At 41.1% G+C, this 19,232-nt stretch overlaps 2 protein-coding genes across 2 annotated transcripts; both read left to right on the top strand.

Annotated features, from left to right (window-relative positions):
• The first annotated feature begins 4,323 nt into the window (after positions 1-4,323).
• On the top strand, positions 4,324-7,489 carry LOC137272463 (fatty acid-binding protein-like). Its single transcript, XM_067804842.1, has 4 exons — positions 4,324-4,493; positions 4,912-5,084; positions 6,603-6,716; positions 7,352-7,489. Exons 1-4 carry the CDS (start codon positions 4,418-4,420, stop codon positions 7,400-7,402), a joined length of 414 nt encoding a protein of 137 aa, XP_067660943.1. The 5' UTR covers positions 4,324-4,417; the 3' UTR covers positions 7,403-7,489.
• Positions 7,490-10,282: 2,793 nt separating this feature from the next.
• LOC137272461 (fatty acid-binding protein type 2-like) lies at positions 10,283-15,912 on the top strand. The gene is made up of 4 exons (XM_067804841.1): positions 10,283-10,487; positions 12,854-13,032; positions 13,384-13,497; positions 15,089-15,912. Exons 1-4 carry the CDS (start codon positions 10,412-10,414, stop codon positions 15,137-15,139), a joined length of 420 nt encoding a protein of 139 aa, XP_067660942.1. The 5' UTR covers positions 10,283-10,411; the 3' UTR covers positions 15,140-15,912.
• The last annotated feature ends 3,320 nt before the right edge of the window (positions 15,913-19,232 follow it).

Below are 19,232 nucleotides of genomic sequence, written 5' to 3'. Positions count from 1 at the left end.
CTGTCCAAGTGCAAACATCACAAATTCATAATATATGTCAGTATGCTACATCGATCTTCTAATAGTTACTGTTACACTATACATCCATCCTCATTGTGTATGGTTGTATGCCTGTTGACGGTTTACAGATGCACAAAATGATATAGAGCCTTAATGTCGAGTCCATGCAGAGATCCAGAATAAGGCGCGTGTTTTACTCAATAAAAATCACATGTACTCCATTAATTACAAATATGGGAGTACAAAAAACGCGTAAGAATCACTTAAAACCCGATTGGTCTAAAATACTTTGCGTACTGTACTCAAGTGACTAAACTGGCGTGCGTATGATTCGTCGTGGCGCACAAACTCGAAAACAGCATTAGCTGACGGTAAGCGATGCTTTAAGTACACATATACTATTATAGCCGAAGCCACTGTCCGGGACTACCAAACGTTTGGCAATATGACAATTGCTAAAAGTTCTTAGTGTCCACTGAGATGTAGTTATATCTACATAGTTGGAAGAGTTAAGTACCCAGTTTACATATTTAGAAAGTTATTTTAGAGTTAAGTACCCTATAAGGACAAGAAACTCTGTGTAAAAGTACTCAAGTCTTTTTACTAGTGGGAGTATACAGAATGCTAGTTACTCCTCATGAAAATGCAATTACTCATACACAGATAGACATGGGGGTAGATACCCAATTGCTTGAAAAATTATCCAGAGCTCTGTAGAGTGTCGAATTCAAGTACTGTATTGCAACAACGTTTTGAGAACTTCAAAGGGGGGTAAGTCGGGACGACCCCAATATATTACAGAATCTGATCCATATCGCGAGATACTGTATACCCTTATATGCCGGTTTACCAATAACATTTCACAGCTCTAGTACTCTATCACATGTAAAATTGTTTTTAATTGAAAGTGTATCAGTTTACCAACATTTCGATCAGTGTTAACACAGAATGTTTTTAAATTAGAGATCTATATCCGCATTAACAATGAAGTAAATCGAGACAAATATTTCGAAGTACCCACATGCTCACGTGGCATCTGACTTGCTACAGGTTACACAACACCAAATATTTTCCCAAAAACTTGTATGTATGTATACATATATACACACGCATGCATGCATGCATGCACGCACGCCTACATACATTGTCCAGGATATCAACAACCATTCCATGTACACAAAAGGTACAGTGTGGCCTTTAATCTACAATAAAACACAACTTTGGGTCAACTTGTCCGGATAACTGTGCCTATGTTCATTGGTCATTCCAGTCAGTCGTCTGATTTGGGTTCTTCACTCGATGTTTTCACATACTGTTGCCTTTGTATTGTATGTCAAGCCTTTTTCGTAAACAGTCGGTTTTTGAGAAGTTGTGTTACTTTCACTTCCAAATGGTTCTTTTGTACTCGACTTTATCAGCATCATGATCCCACCTTCAAAAATTTCAGATGTCGACATCAGCGATCCACAAATGTTCGCAGCGCTATTACATTCGACATAAATAAAGACTTACGACAGTTCGTAATGGCACGAAAGCTTTCTTAATCAGGACCCGTTTATAAGCAAATCGTAACTACTCGAGTCATTCCGACAAGACGGATCTTCGTATATGTCACGGAAAGAGGCGAGTACTTTAAAAAGCACCGGGACCCTGCCTTATAGACTGTAGATCGTGAAAGCCTCGCTGATCGACCAGACTGGGACAATGAAATGTCAAAATGGAAAAGCAACAAAAACCTGATATCTATTTCTTTTTACAGCAAACATGACTTTGAATTTTTGTTTGATCTGCCAGTATGTATGTCCCATGATGTATGATACAATATCATGTTGTAACGTGACTTCACAAGGTGCCGGTTGATGTGAAAACTGTTATCCAGTCTCGTGTTTATCACTGCATCGATGTTTCGGTTGGTTGGAGTCACTGTCAGCTGACTGATTCTACACCGAAAGCCTGCTGTACTATACATGAAGTGATTTTCCAAAAAATCAAAACGTTTGTATATCTCAGTTCTTTTTGGATTTGTTAAAAACTTACCATGGAATATGATGTTGTGAACTGACTTACAGCTTCACATTGTGTTTCGTCAATCAATTCATTCCTTCTTTTCATACCTGCTTATTTCAAACTTTTATTTTTTGTTTTGTAAATCACTGTACAACACTATTATGAACATATTCTTATACACATTTCTTAATATGACCATTCCCCTTCTTTGCGTCAACTCTTCCAGAAGGACAGACATTTCCATTTTTTTATATAACATTCCCATCGTTACTAATCACTCAGGCAACTTTGCCACATTTAGAAATGAACATCACTCTAAATGTTACGACAAGTCGTAATGACATTAATAACTTTGTGTTTTATCAGCAATGTATTTTCTTATTCTGTAATATATAGTGTTTGTGTTTTCCTTGAGAGTAGTTCACTGTATATAATGTATGCCATTTCTAGTGTTCATATTTACGCCTGCAAGGTCACCCAGTTAAAACTTTTAAAGAACTCAGCATTGTGCTTGACTGTATGACATGCACTGCGTGCACTGCGTCACGCGATATATGCACTTCATACACAATACCTCATGGCATGGAAAGTATATATCACGAGTGATCAAAACGTTCGCTCGTCTCTCCGAAGGCAAGGCCGAAGTCCATCGACTGTTCAAGCCCATTCTTGACTCACTCAGATAACGCCAAACATCGTACAAGAGGAAGGTGGTCTGTAGCCTAGAATCTTCATAGCATGTAGGCATGTTTTTTCGTGGATATTCCGCTTTTATCGAACAACAAAACGTTGTTGTACAAAGTAAGCGCCCCCCCCCCCCCTCCACACACACACACACACACACACACACACACCGCCTCTCTTGCCGTGTTCAAATTCAATGACATCCCGCACTCCCCAGAACAAAATTGGTGACCATCCTTAAAATCATCACACACACCCCATCCTCGCCCAATCCCCCTTCCCACCCCCAGCCATAAGTTGTGCCATAAGGTGATCACATTCCCTTACCAACGTCGTAACGCTAAAACGCGAAGTTTGCCGTTACTGACTGCCTGATGCACGTTGATAACAGTTACTGTTTGTTGTTTATCGCCACACTCTGCAATATTCCAGCAATATGACATGGTATGTAAATAGCTGAGTCTGAAACAGATAATTCCCTGATTTTTGACTATTGTGCTAAAACCAACATAATTTGTGAAGGGAAACAAGACAGCTTAGAACAGAGAAACAGACATATTACCTTCTTGGTGAAAAGAGTTTTTGGTGAATAAATATGTTTTAACGATGCATTCAGAAAGACTCCTGCAACAGTACCGAAAAGCGATACAATCCACAAGGGGAATCTAACCGTCTCTAATGCTGTATCCAACAGGCTCTCGGTCCCCCAATGGAGAAGACATCCTCAGTTATCAGGGGGCATTATATCTCTGTATTACGACGTATACGCAGGTCCTTTCAATCACCCCCATGAAGTAATATAACTTATCAAACTCAGTAAATGTTAAGATAGCGCACATAAAGCGACCGTATCGCCACGAATGTCGTAAGTCTATGTTAAAGTATTGAAGTCTTGATCATCTTATTTTAGCGCTACGATCGTTCTATGGAACGAGGCCCAGCTCATGAGCGTAAGTGACTGGATGCCTGTTTTTCTTGTGATGTCGTTACATTCGGAACCAACTGTAAAGATCCGTGCTCGGTTGATCCATGCGTCACCACTCGACACTTTCCGTAAGTCCGAGGAAGACGCTATTTGGCTTGTCCCGGTATACACTTGCTGGTCACGAATTCAACCACTGAGTATCGTGTGGTCATTGTTTGTGACCATGCTGATAAGGTGACCAGAAGGATGTAGATCGATGCTCATGCTGTCAGTCACTGGGGACACCTGACATCGATTATTTAGAGACCGCTATGGCGTTGAGAGAATATAACCGACTATTGTATTTTGAAAGGGACCGCTGGGATATTGTCTAAAACAGACGCTGGGGTATCCTAGTGGATAAAGTGTTCGCTCGTAACGCCGAAAGCCTCGGTTCAATTCCCCACCTGGGTACAATGTGAAAGACACTTTTTCTGATGTTCCCCATTGTAATATTGCTGGAATATTACTAAAAGCGACGTAAGACCCAACACCCTCACTAAACCGGACGGGCGGGTATGACACTGCAATTATGAATTACAGTTGACCTTATGCCATTACCGCAGATTCTAAGTCGTAATGAGGTAATACATCATGCGCCTCACCGTTAGATAGCTCAGTTTTTAACCCCGTGATCCGAGCTTAAAATGCTAGCTGTTGACATATCTGAGTCACCAGTTAGTGGGTACATACATACATAGAGATAGCCCATCAAAGGTATCACCGTCTCAGTCTACACGCACCAGTCAGACAGATACCGTCATGGAGAAGTTTCTCGGAAAATGGCAGCTGCAGTCAAAGTTGACAGAAAACTTTGATGCTTTTGCGGACAAGATGGGTACGAATTTTTATTGGATTTTGTCAGTGTTTCCGTAGGGTAACGCTAATTTTTGATGGTGCAATGAGTCTTCCATGTTGCACTACCTCCTAAATGATTGCAGAAAATATATTTATCATTTTGCCGTATGATAACCTCCATATTGGTACAATATGTGAAGTCCATTTCTGGTGTCCACAGGGTGTTGCTGGAATATCACAAAAAGCGACGTAAAAATGAACTCGCTCATTCACTCACTTAAACACCCCCAGCAACTCGTGGATGGTTAATCATCGGCGGAGTAGCTTTGTACGTAAATCGTTCTGTTTCACTAAGAATCCGGTTCCGATTTCAGAAGTCCATTCTGGATGACTCCTGCCTTCAATATTGCCTGAAGCGGCGTAAAACCATATTAACTCACTCACTCTCACTCTTGCAGAGATAGAGCCCGAAAAGAGAGAGATATACAGAAATATGGAAACAGTGTACACATTTTCCATGGATGGCAAAACATTGGTTGCTGGTATGGAGGTGAAAGGGTTTAAAGAAGAAGTCAGGTTCGAGCTCGGTGTCCCTGTGTCTTACAAAACCTTTGACGGCGCGAATATGACGGTAGGGAATAGAACTAGTGCTGAAAAAAAGACTTAATTCTGTAATCTGAACCCGTGAAAATTCGGGTTACAGTTGGTCTTCATGTATGTTCTAAGAGGCGACTAACGAGATCGAGAAGAGGCTCGCTTGTGCATGTCGTATTATCCAAATCGTATTGATCGATGCTCATGATGTCAATCACTGGACTGTCCCCCCTCAGATTTGATAAATTACAGACCGCGGCATCTTCTAATGCGGCCTAGTTTGGAGCCGAATAACAACCTTTCACAACAAGATTGAATTATTCAAGACATGGGGGTGGTCAGGCTCGTCGAAATGGTTGACACATGCCATCGTGTTACAGATGGGAAAGGCGATGCTCATGTCAATCAATTTAAAAGATTGGTTGTTTGGTCCACTCTCATTTACGAATCGCCGCCATATGGCTGGATTGTTGAAACAAAGTAGGAACGGGTGGGTAATGAGTTGAATTCGGGTACCCGTGTCATTACCCGGACACGTTATGATTATGTGACTAATAAATTAAACAATGTGATATGCTATTCTTTTACGAGTAAAAGGTTGTACTGTCTTTGAAGATTTTGATTGTGCAGTCACCTGTTTTGAATATAATACATGGATAAGATGTTGAATAAACTCGAAATTTTACTCTCCGAACTGGAAAATATATCGCCATTTCTTACAAATTTGACGTCAGGAATAAACATAACTGATATCCAGGTAGGTTTCGGTAAAATTGGTGGGGTATCCGGGTGGAAAATTTGCACCCGTCCCAGCTCTAAAATACACTTACACAAACATCTGTAAGTGTGCTAGCCATGCAAAGTGATTCAGACAATAACAACTACCTCTGAACTATCACAACGTATAGTGTTCGGTGTTGCTACTACATGTATTACCACTACTACTGTTACTTCTACTACCACAACTGCTGCTATTGCTGCTACTGCTACTGCTAGTACTACCGCTGCTGCTACTACAAGTACTCCCACTGCTACTGCTTCTTCTTCTTCATCTTCTTCTGCTGCTGCTGCTGCTACAACTACTATCACTGCTACTACTACGTCTACTACCATTAATACTGCTACTACATGTACTGCCACTACTACTGCTACTTCTGCTACGACTACCACTACTATTGCTGTTACTGTCGCTGCTACTTCTACAAATACTTCTGCTGCTTCTACTACTACGACTACTATTGGTGCTATATTTACTACTATCGCTGCTACTGCCACTTTTACTGCTGCTACTACTATTACTGTCACTAATGCTGCTGCTACTACTACAGATGCTCCCACTACTACTGCTACTTCTACCACTTCTATTACTACTATTGCTGCTACTGCTACGTTTACTGCTGCTACTACTACTACTGCTACTACTATTGCTAGTACTACTTCTACTACTGCTGCTGCTACTACTACTGCTACTACAACTACTACTGCTGCTACTACTACCACTACTACTACTACTACTACTGCTACTACTACTACTACGACTTCTACTGTTTTACAGAGCTGTATAACTATGAAGGACGGTCGCTTCTTTGAGACTCACAAGATGGAGAGAGAGGGGAAAACGCGAGAGTGGACCACTGAGAGATACATCGAGGGGGACTTCATGGTTGGGGTACGTAGTTTCATGGCCTACTGCGTGTGCGTGTGCGTGTGCGTGTGCGTGCGCGTGCGCGTGCGTGTGCGTGTGCCTGTTTGTGCGTGTAAAGTACAAACACGCTAAATCGCCCCAATAAAGATCTGTTCAAATTATGAAGTAACGATGGAATGCTCCGCCTATTTATCGTTAAGAACTTACTTCTCAAAGGTCCTTTTCCATGCTGAGACTAGCAGGAATGTAATCATTTCTCTTTATTACATGTAAGCATGCTGGTTATTGTGATTTTTAGAGAACAGATCTCATGCACCTCCAGTTCACCTCCGCATGGACCAAAGCGAACAAAAACATTGACATTATGTTTACTAGTAACGGTCGCCGCGAATACCTGCAAAATTACTGATTTAGGGCGTTAGGGCGATGGAGTAGCCTAGTGGGTAAAGCAATGACTCGGGTTCCATTCCCGACATGGGTACAATTGCTTGAATATTATTAAAAGCGGCGTAAAACCATACTCATTCACTGATACGGCGTTTAGCAATATTTATTCACTCACTCACTAATGCCATCAATGGTTACATGCTAAAAATGCGAATGCCTCTCCCAAATTAAATGTCATTCAATTTCTTACATCAATGTGTACGTCTTGACAGGTGCAGACAAAAGATGGCGTGTCCCTGAAGAGCAAGCTGAAGAAACTTTAATCGAAGATGACCCATGCTTATATACAATGATATCACATAAACTTTTATCCTGTTACTTTGCATGAATAAACTCATTATTAAATCTTGTCCCACTTCGTTAGACTTTATCAAACCATCCTCATGCATCCGTGGATTTATAGCTTCATTCTGTTAGTATAAATACAGTGGACCTATTTGCCACTATAGCCTGGTGTTACCTCTATTCGAATCGCACGGCGCTGAACATAGCTGCCCAATCAAATTACTGTCACCAACACAAGAAATTCGTATTCGATTTTGATTGGATGGATAGAGGTGGCGACGGAACGAGTGGGTCAATGGTATTTATAGAATGAAGGCCTAGACTAAGGGGCAAAAGAAAGTATACAGATAGAAACTGGAATTGACCAAACTATTCAAAATCTTATTAAGACAATAACTGAGCGAAAACAGTCGTCAAAACACTGTATACTTTGGGTAACTATCAAATGCGTCAACGTCGCTTGACAATGTTTGTCACACATTGCTGCCATTACACATGGGTGTATACTTTCTTTTGGCCGTCAGTTTATCTCATCGTGGAAAGCGTCCAGTGATTATTTATGGGTCTTTGGACACAATTTGTGTACCTTATGATACAGATATACAACCACCATATATCGTCTAAATCGGGTTTTGGTTTTTTTGTATGTCATGATTGATGTCTATGAGAACCGATGACATTCACCAAGTCAGCGAGCTTGACAACCCGATCCCGTTAATCTCCTCTTATGGACAGGGACCCGGATCCTCACGACTGAACAGAGTGAGTGAGCAGAAATGGGCTTCACATAGTGTACCCATGTTCGGAATCGAACCAGGCCGGTCTTCGTCTTGAAGAACGCTTTAACCCCTAGGCTACCATACCGCCCTTGGACTAAGATGAAGTATGACTACACTACGCAACCACTGTGATCTCGATCTGTTTGTTTTGACAGCACGTTGTATATTTACATACTGGCTAACGAGAGCGATAGAGTGTCCTTGTGACTGAGCAGAGATAGTGGATCAGTAAACTAGATCAAGAAATGGGACAAGGCCTTGTATTTACTGTTCACAATGAGGGTGGTGGAGGCGTGTCATTTCACATGAGAAACCATAATTTTAACCTATCTATGTGAAGGTTCGTCGGCTACATTTCTATGAAGCATCTGGGAATCTCATCTACTGATGGTTTTTAGAAATTGTTGCGGAAAACATATTTCTGTGTGCACACCTGAAATTCTAGACCAAGTGTAAATGACTCGAAGCAGGTCTCATCGGTACGCGACGACATTCTGTTGATATATTATTTATATATGTACTAAGCCTTAGTCAGTGGTGGTTTATAGGTACATGTAACATTATCTTACCACGCACATGAATGTTGTTTTCTGATTGGCTGAGCGCTCTTCTCTTATTTTCAAAATACCCCGTTTACAGGCGAGGTAAATTGCAATGTACCCGGCTGCCAATTGCAACTCATTCGGTACTTCGTTGCAGTACTTCTTTATCTCGAATACCATTGAATCACACATGATGCACGGAAATTACCGATGTTTTGCGAACGCAAATCGTTGGAAGGGCGATAACTCTAAGTTTCTTTCTCTTGTGTCGTCTGCAAAATTTAGCGATGGGTACGATTTGCTTCGCATTCCAATAAATACTTTTTTAATCGTTCAAACGAGAAGACCCGGGTTAGAATTGGTCTTCACCAACGCATGCTTGTCGCATGAGTCGACTAGCGGTATGTAACAACTCTTGAACGCAGATGCCAAACATATTGAATACTGAAGTGTAATTGTTACATTTTTCATTTTCCCATATCTCTGTGTGCATTTAAACAATATCCACAGTGACTATTTATATATATATATATATGTGTGTATATATATATGTGTGTGTGTGTGTATATATATATATATATATATGTGTGTGTGTGTGTGTGTGTGTGTGTGTGTGTGTGTCGATATCTGTATGTCACACACACACACACACACACACACACACACACACACATATACATAGACACATTCCTTCGAAACGTCATGGATACCTTTATGTAAGGATGCTTCTCGGAACTGACAATAACGGAATATTGCTGTATTCAAAGATTAAAGTTAGACTGGCGTTTTTTTTATATCAAAAGATGTGCTACGTGGTCATGCTTGCCAATCTTAAAAATGCATAGTCATAACTCTTTCGTTACATTTGTGAAGAAATAGATTGGTACTTCACAAATCTAGTGCTAACCAGACGGTACCCAGACCATAAACAAAAGCCAAATATTTCACTGAAATTGAGTGCCCAACTAGTGGTTGGCTGTACATGACCCAAAAAGGGTTCGTCCCAGTGGAGCTTAGTTTCCGATAGTTCAGCTGTATGAGGGCCGTCAGTAGATATTCGGGCCTGGACCAGACAATCCAGCGATCAACAGCATGAGCATCGATCTCCGCAACTGGGATACAATGACATACATCTACTACAAGCTAGTCAGCGAGACCAATACTCGATTCCGTTAGTTGTCTCTTACGACAAGCACTGGGTACTGAAGATCACTTCTAACCGGGATCTTCACGGGTGAGACACCGTGACTTCGGCGAACGGATGAACGCAGTGGCCAAGAGTCGCTTTTCGGATTGTCTCGGAATAATACGAGTTGTTTAAAGTACGGGCAACCAACATGGAGCTGGGGCATTGCGAACAATATCCACACAATCAGACAAAACGTGAATTACGACATACCCTAATAGCATTAACCAAAACACCTGTGAGTCATACAGAGGTCAAAGTCATGAGGTCCAGATGTCCTGCAGGACAAATGATTAACACGTGACACAGTTTGTATGGCCTGGCGAATATATCAGCTTCGTGTTGGCACACATTATTGTGTGAACATAGCAACGGTGTACTCACCGTGTACTAGATGGCGATATATATAAAGCATTACCTGACATACACGTACTCCAAATCAATTGAGAACATAGGTGGTTGTCATCGTTGGGAATCGAAATGGAGAAGTTTAATGGAAAATGGGAATTGGTGCCAGAATTGTATGAGAATATGGATGCATTTTCAGAGAAAATGGGTAAGAATCAGAGATATCTGCCGTCATCTCAGTAATGCATTTAATCATTTTTTTCTTTTATGTTTTTAAGTGAAATGCATATTTTATCCATATCAGTATTTAAAAAAAACTTGTGTTTTTGTTTTGTGATGCAACGAGGGAATAAGCAATATGAAAGTCCACAACAGTGTGTAATATCTCTAATGGAGATTGCAAAATTATGTTATTCTTGTTCTGAGTGACTAACTTTGAGTGAGCGAGTTAGTGCAAAAAGTGACCGAGCGAGTGAGTGAGTGAATGCGTGTTTATTCAACAGTGCACTGATGAAGTTGGTGATGGTAACTTGTTGTGAAGCGCCAGTACCGTCCACAAACGACGTGACTATGAATACAAATTTTCGCTTCAGAATGCTGAGGGAGGTGCTGTTGTCATTGCTTGAAGCATTACGCTAGGCTAAGGCGGCTAAGAAACCTGATTTCACAATACAGAGTTACCTCTCTTTGGTGCGCCAGACATCTATGCTCATGGATTCAGATCTCAGATAACACCAGCTATGTATCTGGAATTGTCTGCATGATTCCTTTATTCGTTTTCAATCGTTCTTTTACCCTTTTAAAATGTTCTGATGTCTTTAATAGGTGTGTGGGGTTTGTCGGCTAGTCCGTTTTCCTTTAGCGTTGGTGTTTATTTTGCGTTCAATAAAGTGATGAAATCGCTTTCCCAGACGCTATACAATCCCGACAAGCTGCAGGCCCCGAGGACCTAGAACCAAAACCATAAGATACTGGAGATGTAAAAGCTGTCGGGATTAAGAACCGAAAGCTAGAGGTGTTTGTCCAAGTGGATTTCAATCGGCTTCGGATCTAATGACACATTAATTTCTAACACTGACGCCACAACATCTTGCCGTGATGGAACTCATGTTTAAGTCATCTTCCCTTTCCGTAACCCAAGTGAATGAATGTGATGGGACTAATAGGAGTGTGGAGTGTGGAAGTTATGATCACCTGAGCACAATGATCGTTTTGTAGAATGGTGCCCTTAATCAACGCTGGCCAGCTATTTTCGAAACGTTCGTAACATATTAAGTCCATTCTCAACACACTGGATACGATCAAAGTTAGGAATTTTTTGGGCTACGAACACTTCAAGAATAAGTCCTGGTTCCTTCGCTAACTGTGTGATTCAAACACGTCTTCACTATGAACTTGTACACCCTCTAGTAAATGAAGGACAAAATCAGGTTCTTAATACCCGACCAATGAACCATTAAAATTCAATCGCAGTCTCCTTTGCACAGTACCCGCATTAAGTGAGAAGTGCGTATCATTCAGCTGTCACCAGTAATAAACAAACCATTCTGTCAATGTCAAAATCGAATCTCGTATACGAAGGTCTCAATAGCTTTGTATCGAGTTTATATAGCCGACGCGCTCACCCACGGAAAGGTTCACAGTTGTGAACGTATCAGGCCCTTGCGTACACAAAGATGATGGATATCATCATATTGTGTCATACGTCCCCAACTGAGAGTCAGTACAAGTGGAAAACGATCTGTCTCGGCGATATTTACCTACAGACTGTAGAGACTCCGAGATGTTTAGGCAACACATGCTGAAGGAGACAGAGAAAGTAGAACGTATGTGTTTGTTATTGCTCGAAATAGAGATAGCTCGCTCAGATCGAGTTTTATCCTGGTTACCTGGATAATCTGCGCCTGCGCATTACAGGTAACCAGTAGCCTTTCTGGGGATACTCATTCACACGACACTCATTGGACTTTCAAAGTGCTAGATTTTTTGTTCAAGTTTGTGAAAAATGGTAATAAACAACATGTGTCAAAGAATATTTAACGAAGTGGAAAGGGGAACTTACTTAGGGTATTTTTCGTCTGAATGTACAGCAAGATCTCGCGGTAATTGCTCTTATATATCGACACGTGAAGCGCGTGCATGTGCACTGAGATACCATACCGCTAAAAATAAATGCACGTAGGAAAGAAAGTACATACAGGTCGTACTGTGAGACTGTCAGGGTACAATGGGTACAATGGTACTATGGGTACAATGTCCACATGGGTACAGTGTCTGGTGCCTATTTCTGGTGTCTCCTATCATACCTTGCTAAAAGCGTTCTAAAACTAAACCCATTCACTTACTAATTGAATATACAAAAGAAAGTATACGTTCCATGCTTTTGTGCTTTTCAGATTTTTTTTAAAAAAATAGGTAAATATTTTGACGTAAGTGTTTTGATTGTTTTAACTTTCAAGTCACTACCATGGTGAACTGGCCTACTCTACTAGCGAAGATGGGTTGAGTCATATTGAAATGCGACATAGCATTGCGCCACCTCAAATTAAAATACCAAAATTATTTTTCTTTCAGGGGTTCCGCAGGAGCAAAAGGACATGATAAAGAACCTTGTAATGATTTCAACATTGAAATTGGAAGGAAACAAACTACACCTAGTCATAGAATACAAAGGTCAACCAATCAAACAGGAACTCTGCTTCACAGAAGGAGAACCATTGGACTATAAAGGATTCGATGGTTCGGAAATGACGGTGAGGTGTCTTTATATATGAATTGCACATGTGGCCATCCGGATAAGATTTGGTTTCCATCCACTCTTGCTTGTCGTAAGAAGCGAATACCAGGATCAGGTGAAGTAAAGTAAAGTCACCGTATCCCAATTTCGCACATCGGTGCTCATGTTGTTGATCACTGGATTTTCTGGTCCAGACGTAATTATTTACAGACGCCGCCATATAGTTGGAATATTGCTGATTGCGGTGTTAAACAACAAACCAACCAACTATCCCCTATAATAAAGCTGAAATCTTGGCATTGTTGTGTTAAACAACAAGTAAACACTCTTGTGGTGAGAAGTGTCAGTAAGTTTTTCAGTTTCACAGACCGAGTACACGAGGAAGGGCGACAGACTTTACGAGAAACACAAAGCTGTGACGAAAGGAATCACAAGAGAATGGACTGTGGAACGATATATTGAGGGTGACATGCAGGTCGCGGTACGTAATGATTACTATCCAGGTATCCAGAGAGTGAGTAAGTGCGTTTAGTTTTACACCACTTTTAGCAATATTCCAGCCATACCAGGACAGGGGAGATCAGAGATGGAATTCCCATGTGGGGAATCAAACCCGGGTCTTCCTCGCTACGAGCGAACGCTTCAACCACAAGGCTACCCCACCGCCCCAGATATCCAGAGAGGTATATCTGGGGTTATATACATGGATACTTATGATTTTCATAGTTAGTAGTGGGACTGTCCGGTTATGTAGGAAAATGCCTGGTTGTCAGTATGAGTAGTGAGGGACAGCGGGGAATCACAGTTTCTAGTGGGATATATAGAGTTAGGCGCAGTTGTCTCTGTTGTGATTAGTTAAGGGTATGTTGAATTACACTGAGGGGGTATTTTGTCACAGTGAGTAGTGGGGACTATCCAAAATATAGAGGAGGAGTAACCGTTGCTTTTGTGAGTGGTGAGAAGAATACAGGAATAGAGGGGAGGGCTGGTTCTGTTTGGGTGAGAAGTGGGAACTATTCAGGAATATAGACGGTGAGTTCAAATGTTGTCTTGGTAGGCAGCGGGACTATCTAGGAATATAGAGGGGGAAAAGTCCAGTCGTTGCTTTTGTGAGAGCTATACAGGAATATAGAGGAGGGATGGTCCAGTCTCTGTCTTGGTAAGTGGTGAGAACTATACAGGAATATAGAGAGGGAAGGTTCAGTCGTTGCTTTCGTGAGTGGTGAGAACTAAACAGGGATATAGATGGTGAGTTCAAGTTTGTCTTGGTATGTAGAGGGGAGTATCCAGGAATACAGAGGAGAACAAGTTCAACCATTGTCTTGGCGAGTACTGGGGACAGTCCACTAACAAAGATACCACTTGATTGTCTCTAACGTTTGGTATAATCGACTCTAATCCTGATCTATAACGGGGAGAAGACTTGTCTCTGAGTAGTTGTGACAACCCAGATATTTAGAGAGGGAGTATGGTTGTCTGTATAGATGGTAGAGGGTACATAGATCTAAAGGAAGGGGCCTGGATGTGGGTGGGTGGGGGTGTTGTTTGTAAGTAGTAGTTGGGACTGTCCAGATGTATACAAGGGAACATTGTTGTCTCTGAGTAGTTATGACTACCGATATATATATACGAGTAGAGGGGTGCTAGAAGCTATACAGACATATAGCCGAGGGACATTGTTGTCTTTGTGTGGACTATCCAGATGATATTGGGGAATACACTTTTGATTATTCAGATATATAGCGGAGGGAATAATTTTCTGGATGCTAGAGGATATGCAGATATATAGAGGAGGGACATTGTGGTGGGGATCATCCAAATGTATGTAGGGAAAGATAGTTGGCTCTGAGTAGTTTTGACTATCCACACACAAAGACATGTATGTTCTCCGTAATGTTTAATATGGACTATACATGTACGGAGATGGGACATGGTAGTCATCGCGAGTAGTGGGGACTATCCAGATACAAGACGGTTGCAGGGCTATCCAGATGTACCAACTGTATATAATATTCTTGGCTGTGAATACACAAGCCACCATAAGTAACATATTGATCCACTTTTTGCTGCAGATATCAAGAAAGGACGACGTGTCAATGACGTACAAGATGAAGAGAGTATAGACATTAACTCTTCAGATGAAATACGCAACCATTGTATAATCTACGTATACCGCACAGTGGCTGCCCACACCTCGGGCTGATTTAAACCACAAAAGACCAGGGCCCCGTCCCACAAAGCGCTCTCATTGTCATTGGTCATGTTTAAATAAGCAGTTTACGAACGTCCGATAACTGTGACCGCCTTGTTGAACAAGGCCCTGAGCTGAAGGCTATACTTTATGCTTGTAATGTTGTGTACCAGGCTGATACACACATTTACTTTGTAAATTGGTCAACCAGTCTACGTCAACAATGTATACTGAGTACTGAATGCATCTTTCGATGATTTAGAAGTTCTAGAATTGAAAAGGACGTCAGCCAAGGTTTGGTCAGTTCATCCCCACTGGCTCACATCTGTGAATGCTTTGAACTTATTAAAGGGAGACTACTCTCTGACGTGAGTGAATTACGTCCCTTGCTAATCCAACGCGTAAATGCCAAACGTGGCAGACGAACGTACAGAGATGATCTTCCACTTCGCCCAGGTATTAATCGCAAATTCTTGCGAAAGGAAGTAAACTGGCACCGTGCGAGAATCAAATTGTTTTGCTTTGCTTTCTGCTCCAGTGTTCAACCGCGGACTTATAACAGAGCGTGAGACAGTACAAGTGTCAATTTGCTTACTATACTTAAATGCCTCACTTTAGTGACAAAATTTGTAATCTGCATTATGTATACAAATAGCCAACATATCTGATCTGAAATAAATGTGCCTCTCCTTATAAAAAGTGTGAGAATGTTGTGTTTTAGCTAACTTGCGATTTTATCCACCCATCCATAATGTTTACATGAATCGGTGTCTTCATTTCGTTATTATCTGCATGAACAATTGTCTCCTTTCCTTATTGCCTGCAGGAACTATCGTCTTATTTTCTCTACGTGAACATTTGTCTTCTTTCATTTTCGTTTACATCAGGGATAATCTATGGAGTCTCCCCTCATGAATTGTTGTTTTCCTTCTTTATTGTTTACCTGAGCTGTTGTCGTCTTTCTTTATTGTATACATGAACTGTTGTCTTCCTTCTTTATTGTTTACATGAATTGTTTGCTTCTTTCTTTATTGGATACATGGGCTGCTGTCTTCCTTCTTTATTGTTTATGTGAACTGTTGTCTTCATTTCGTAATTGTCCACATCCACTATTGTCCAATTGTCTTTAACGTCTACAAGAACTACTGTCTTTATTCAATCTTGTCTACGTGAGCTTTTGTCTTCTTCCCTTATTGTTTACATGAACTGTCCACATCCGCTATCATCTACATCCAATATTGTCGACATCTGTTCTGTCTCCGTTCACATTCTTGCTGCTTCAACTGATTCTGCATCAGACATTTAACGCTGAAGGCAATTGATCACTGGACTATTTTTTTTTATCAGTCCTATGTCCTTGACAAGAACAATCGCTCTGAAGTGTAACATCTAGGTGTTTTTGGCACTTCTTTAATAGCTTCACCATTAATACTAACGTGCCGCTTTTTAGTCTTCTGGCTGCTGTGATAAGATCATTTCATATAACACATATCGACGTATTGTCTGCAAAAGGATGTTGCTATCTATACCACCAACAGCACCATCAATATAGATAATGAACAGAAGATGTCCTAAAGCGGAACCTTGGTACACGACAGCTTCCACAGATTTAATATCTGTGCTGTAGCCATGTATCGCCAAAGTACCTAATCTCTCTTGCAGAGTTGATATCATTTGTTGACCAATACAAGCTAACACTAATTAAGACTGTTCCATTAATCTTCCTTTTTAGAGCCTAAGATATGGGTGTTTCGGGAGAAAAAGATTAACCTTCCTGTATGTTATACGTCAATTAAAGCATTAATGATGTGCTAGTTACGAGGCGCGAGACTAGACATTGATAGTACTTTTTACAATAATTCCGTGTAAGTTTCCGTTATCTCGATTGTATTTTCGTTATTTCGGTAATTTTCTCGTTATTTCAAAATATCGAATTCTGGTTTCGTGAATAGAATTTATGTTGCACCATGTCATAGACTGACCGAATGAACACCCAACTGATGCTGGACATTCCATAGAGATGCTGCAGCAAACGGGAATGATTGGTCTCAAATGATTACAAATTGTAACTTGGAACAGTTAACAGAAAATGTTGAGAATGATTCTTATTCCGTGTTGTCTGAAGCCCTTTGAAGTTGAGATGAACTGATGCCGAAAGGTAAGCTGTTACAATGGCACAGATGGAATGGTAAGGGGTTTGCGAATACTGCCTATATTGTCAGTATTCAATGGCCGTGTTCGGGAAAGATAGTCAAACGATCATCTGTGTATGGGAAAGCTTTTCACCGCTTTTTAATGATATCCAGGTCCCGTCGTGGCATGTGAATTTATTACAGGGCGAAAACCCGAACCGAAATGGGCATTACACATTAACTAGGAGTAGTGGTAGGAAGGTCACAAAGCAGGGTCATGAAAAGAGAGAACCAGGGGAATATAAATATCAGTAGATCCTGACAGAACTAAGGGACGCAAATCTGCAAGACTAAGAAGCCTCTATGGGAAGACTTAACCTTTGAGTCACACACTCAGAATTAACACCAATGTGACACACCGACATATTAGTTGAACAAATCAAGAGCCACGTGTGAGTGGCTGAGCATAGTTGCGCCGCTTTTATCATTTTACTTGCAATATCACTAGAACACTAGAATTGAGGGTCAGATTGTATCCATGTGGGGAATCGAACCAGTGTGACGAGCGAACGCTTCATCCACGAGGCTACACCAACGTCCCTTCCTTACACTGAATGAGTGGGTTGGGTTTGGGCGTGTTGGGCAACAAATGGGATTGGGTGGTTAAGCTCGCTGACCTGGTTTGCCCATGTCATCGTATCCCGGTTGCGCAGATCGATGCTTATGCTGTTAATCACAGGATTGTCTGACCTGACTATTTACATACCGCCGCCATATATTCATATAGGAATATTGCTGTGCGGCGTAAAACTAAACTCACTTTGTCCTTTCTTTCAGATCGAAACCTCTCAATCAATAACCTCATCCAATGACTTTTCAATCAGTATCTTCAGCAGCAACACATCGTCTACTCATAACTGCCACAACAAAATCGCGAGAAAACCTAATTGTTCATTGAACCACAATATGTAGCCAACAACACTTCAATCAATGTCACCATTAGCAACACATTGTTTGCACCCAACACCGTCATGGCAGAATGGAGATAAACGTGTGTTATTTAGCCAGGCAATGCTTCAGCTCCAGATTCCAATATTTTGGTTAAATGGATCAACATTGTGAATACAGTACAGTGTATCTATTCTGCAATGAACACAGCATGTACAAGTAAAGGCTCATCTGAAAAGATATGTCTGTCGATAATATTTTGTAGAAAGTGAGTGAGTTTTACGCCGTTTTATCAATATTCTTGCAATATCACAGCGATGGACACTAGCAATGGTTTTAAATTGTACCCATGTAGGGAATCGAACCCGGGTCTTCAGCGTGATGAGTAACAGCTTTCACCACAAGCCTAGACCTATCCCCTTCCCTACAGTTGGAGAGTGAGTGAGTTGGGTTTTACGTCACTTTTACCAATATTCCAGCAACATCACGGCGATGGAAAACAGAAATCGGCTTTACAGAATGTACTCATCTTGAGTATTGAACCCGGATCTTCGGCGTGACCAATCTACGCTTTAACCACTTGGCTATCCCACAGCATTGCCCTGTATGGCTGTTATCGTCTATCGGCTATCGTCGTAATTATATTCGTATAATATACTACCCATCAAAAGTTTAGACTAACTTAAAACACTCCCTACGTGTTATTTATGTATATATGGTTACAGCGAAGATGAATTTCTTCACTAACTTGTGGGAAACAACTGCAAGCCTTATGCAGATTAGGTGCACAGGAGTATGCATCAAATTGCTGAAAAGTAGGTGCAGATATCGTGCATGTGGGCAGCTCCGTTTTGGTGTGAGGTTTCGAGATTTATCATTTACGAAACGCTTGTCAATAACCTTTTCAACGTTAACTTAACATGGCAAACACTGATATCCAGCCAG

Source organism: Haliotis asinina, chromosome 2, assembly GCF_037392515.1.
Source record: "Haliotis asinina isolate JCU_RB_2024 chromosome 2, JCU_Hal_asi_v2, whole genome shotgun sequence".
In the NCBI taxonomy this organism is placed as follows: Eukaryota; Metazoa; Mollusca; class Gastropoda; order Lepetellida; family Haliotidae; genus Haliotis; species Haliotis asinina.
This window is presented reverse-complemented; position numbering and strand designations above follow the sequence as displayed.

Bases quoted from the DNA above. Each gene is read 5' to 3' on its own strand.
- LOC137272463 (XM_067804842.1), top strand. From the start codon at position 4,418: ATGGAGAAGTTTCTCGGAAAATGGCAGCTGCAGTCAAAGTTGACAGAA. The intron at 4,494-4,911 runs GTACGAATTTTT...TCACTCTTGCAG, and splicing joins TGCTTTTGCGGACAAGATGG to AGATAGAGCCCGAAAAGAGA. The intron at 6,717-7,351 runs GTACGTAGTTTC...ACGTCTTGACAG, and splicing joins AGGGGGACTTCATGGTTGGG to GTGCAGACAAAAGATGGCGT.
- LOC137272461 (XM_067804841.1), top strand. From the start codon at position 10,412: ATGGAGAAGTTTAATGGAAAATGGGAATTGGTGCCAGAATTGTATGAG. The intron at 10,488-12,853 runs GTAAGAATCAGA...TTTTTCTTTCAG, and splicing joins TGCATTTTCAGAGAAAATGG to GGGTTCCGCAGGAGCAAAAG. The intron at 13,033-13,383 runs GTGAGGTGTCTT...TCAGTTTCACAG, and splicing joins TCGATGGTTCGGAAATGACG to ACCGAGTACACGAGGAAGGG.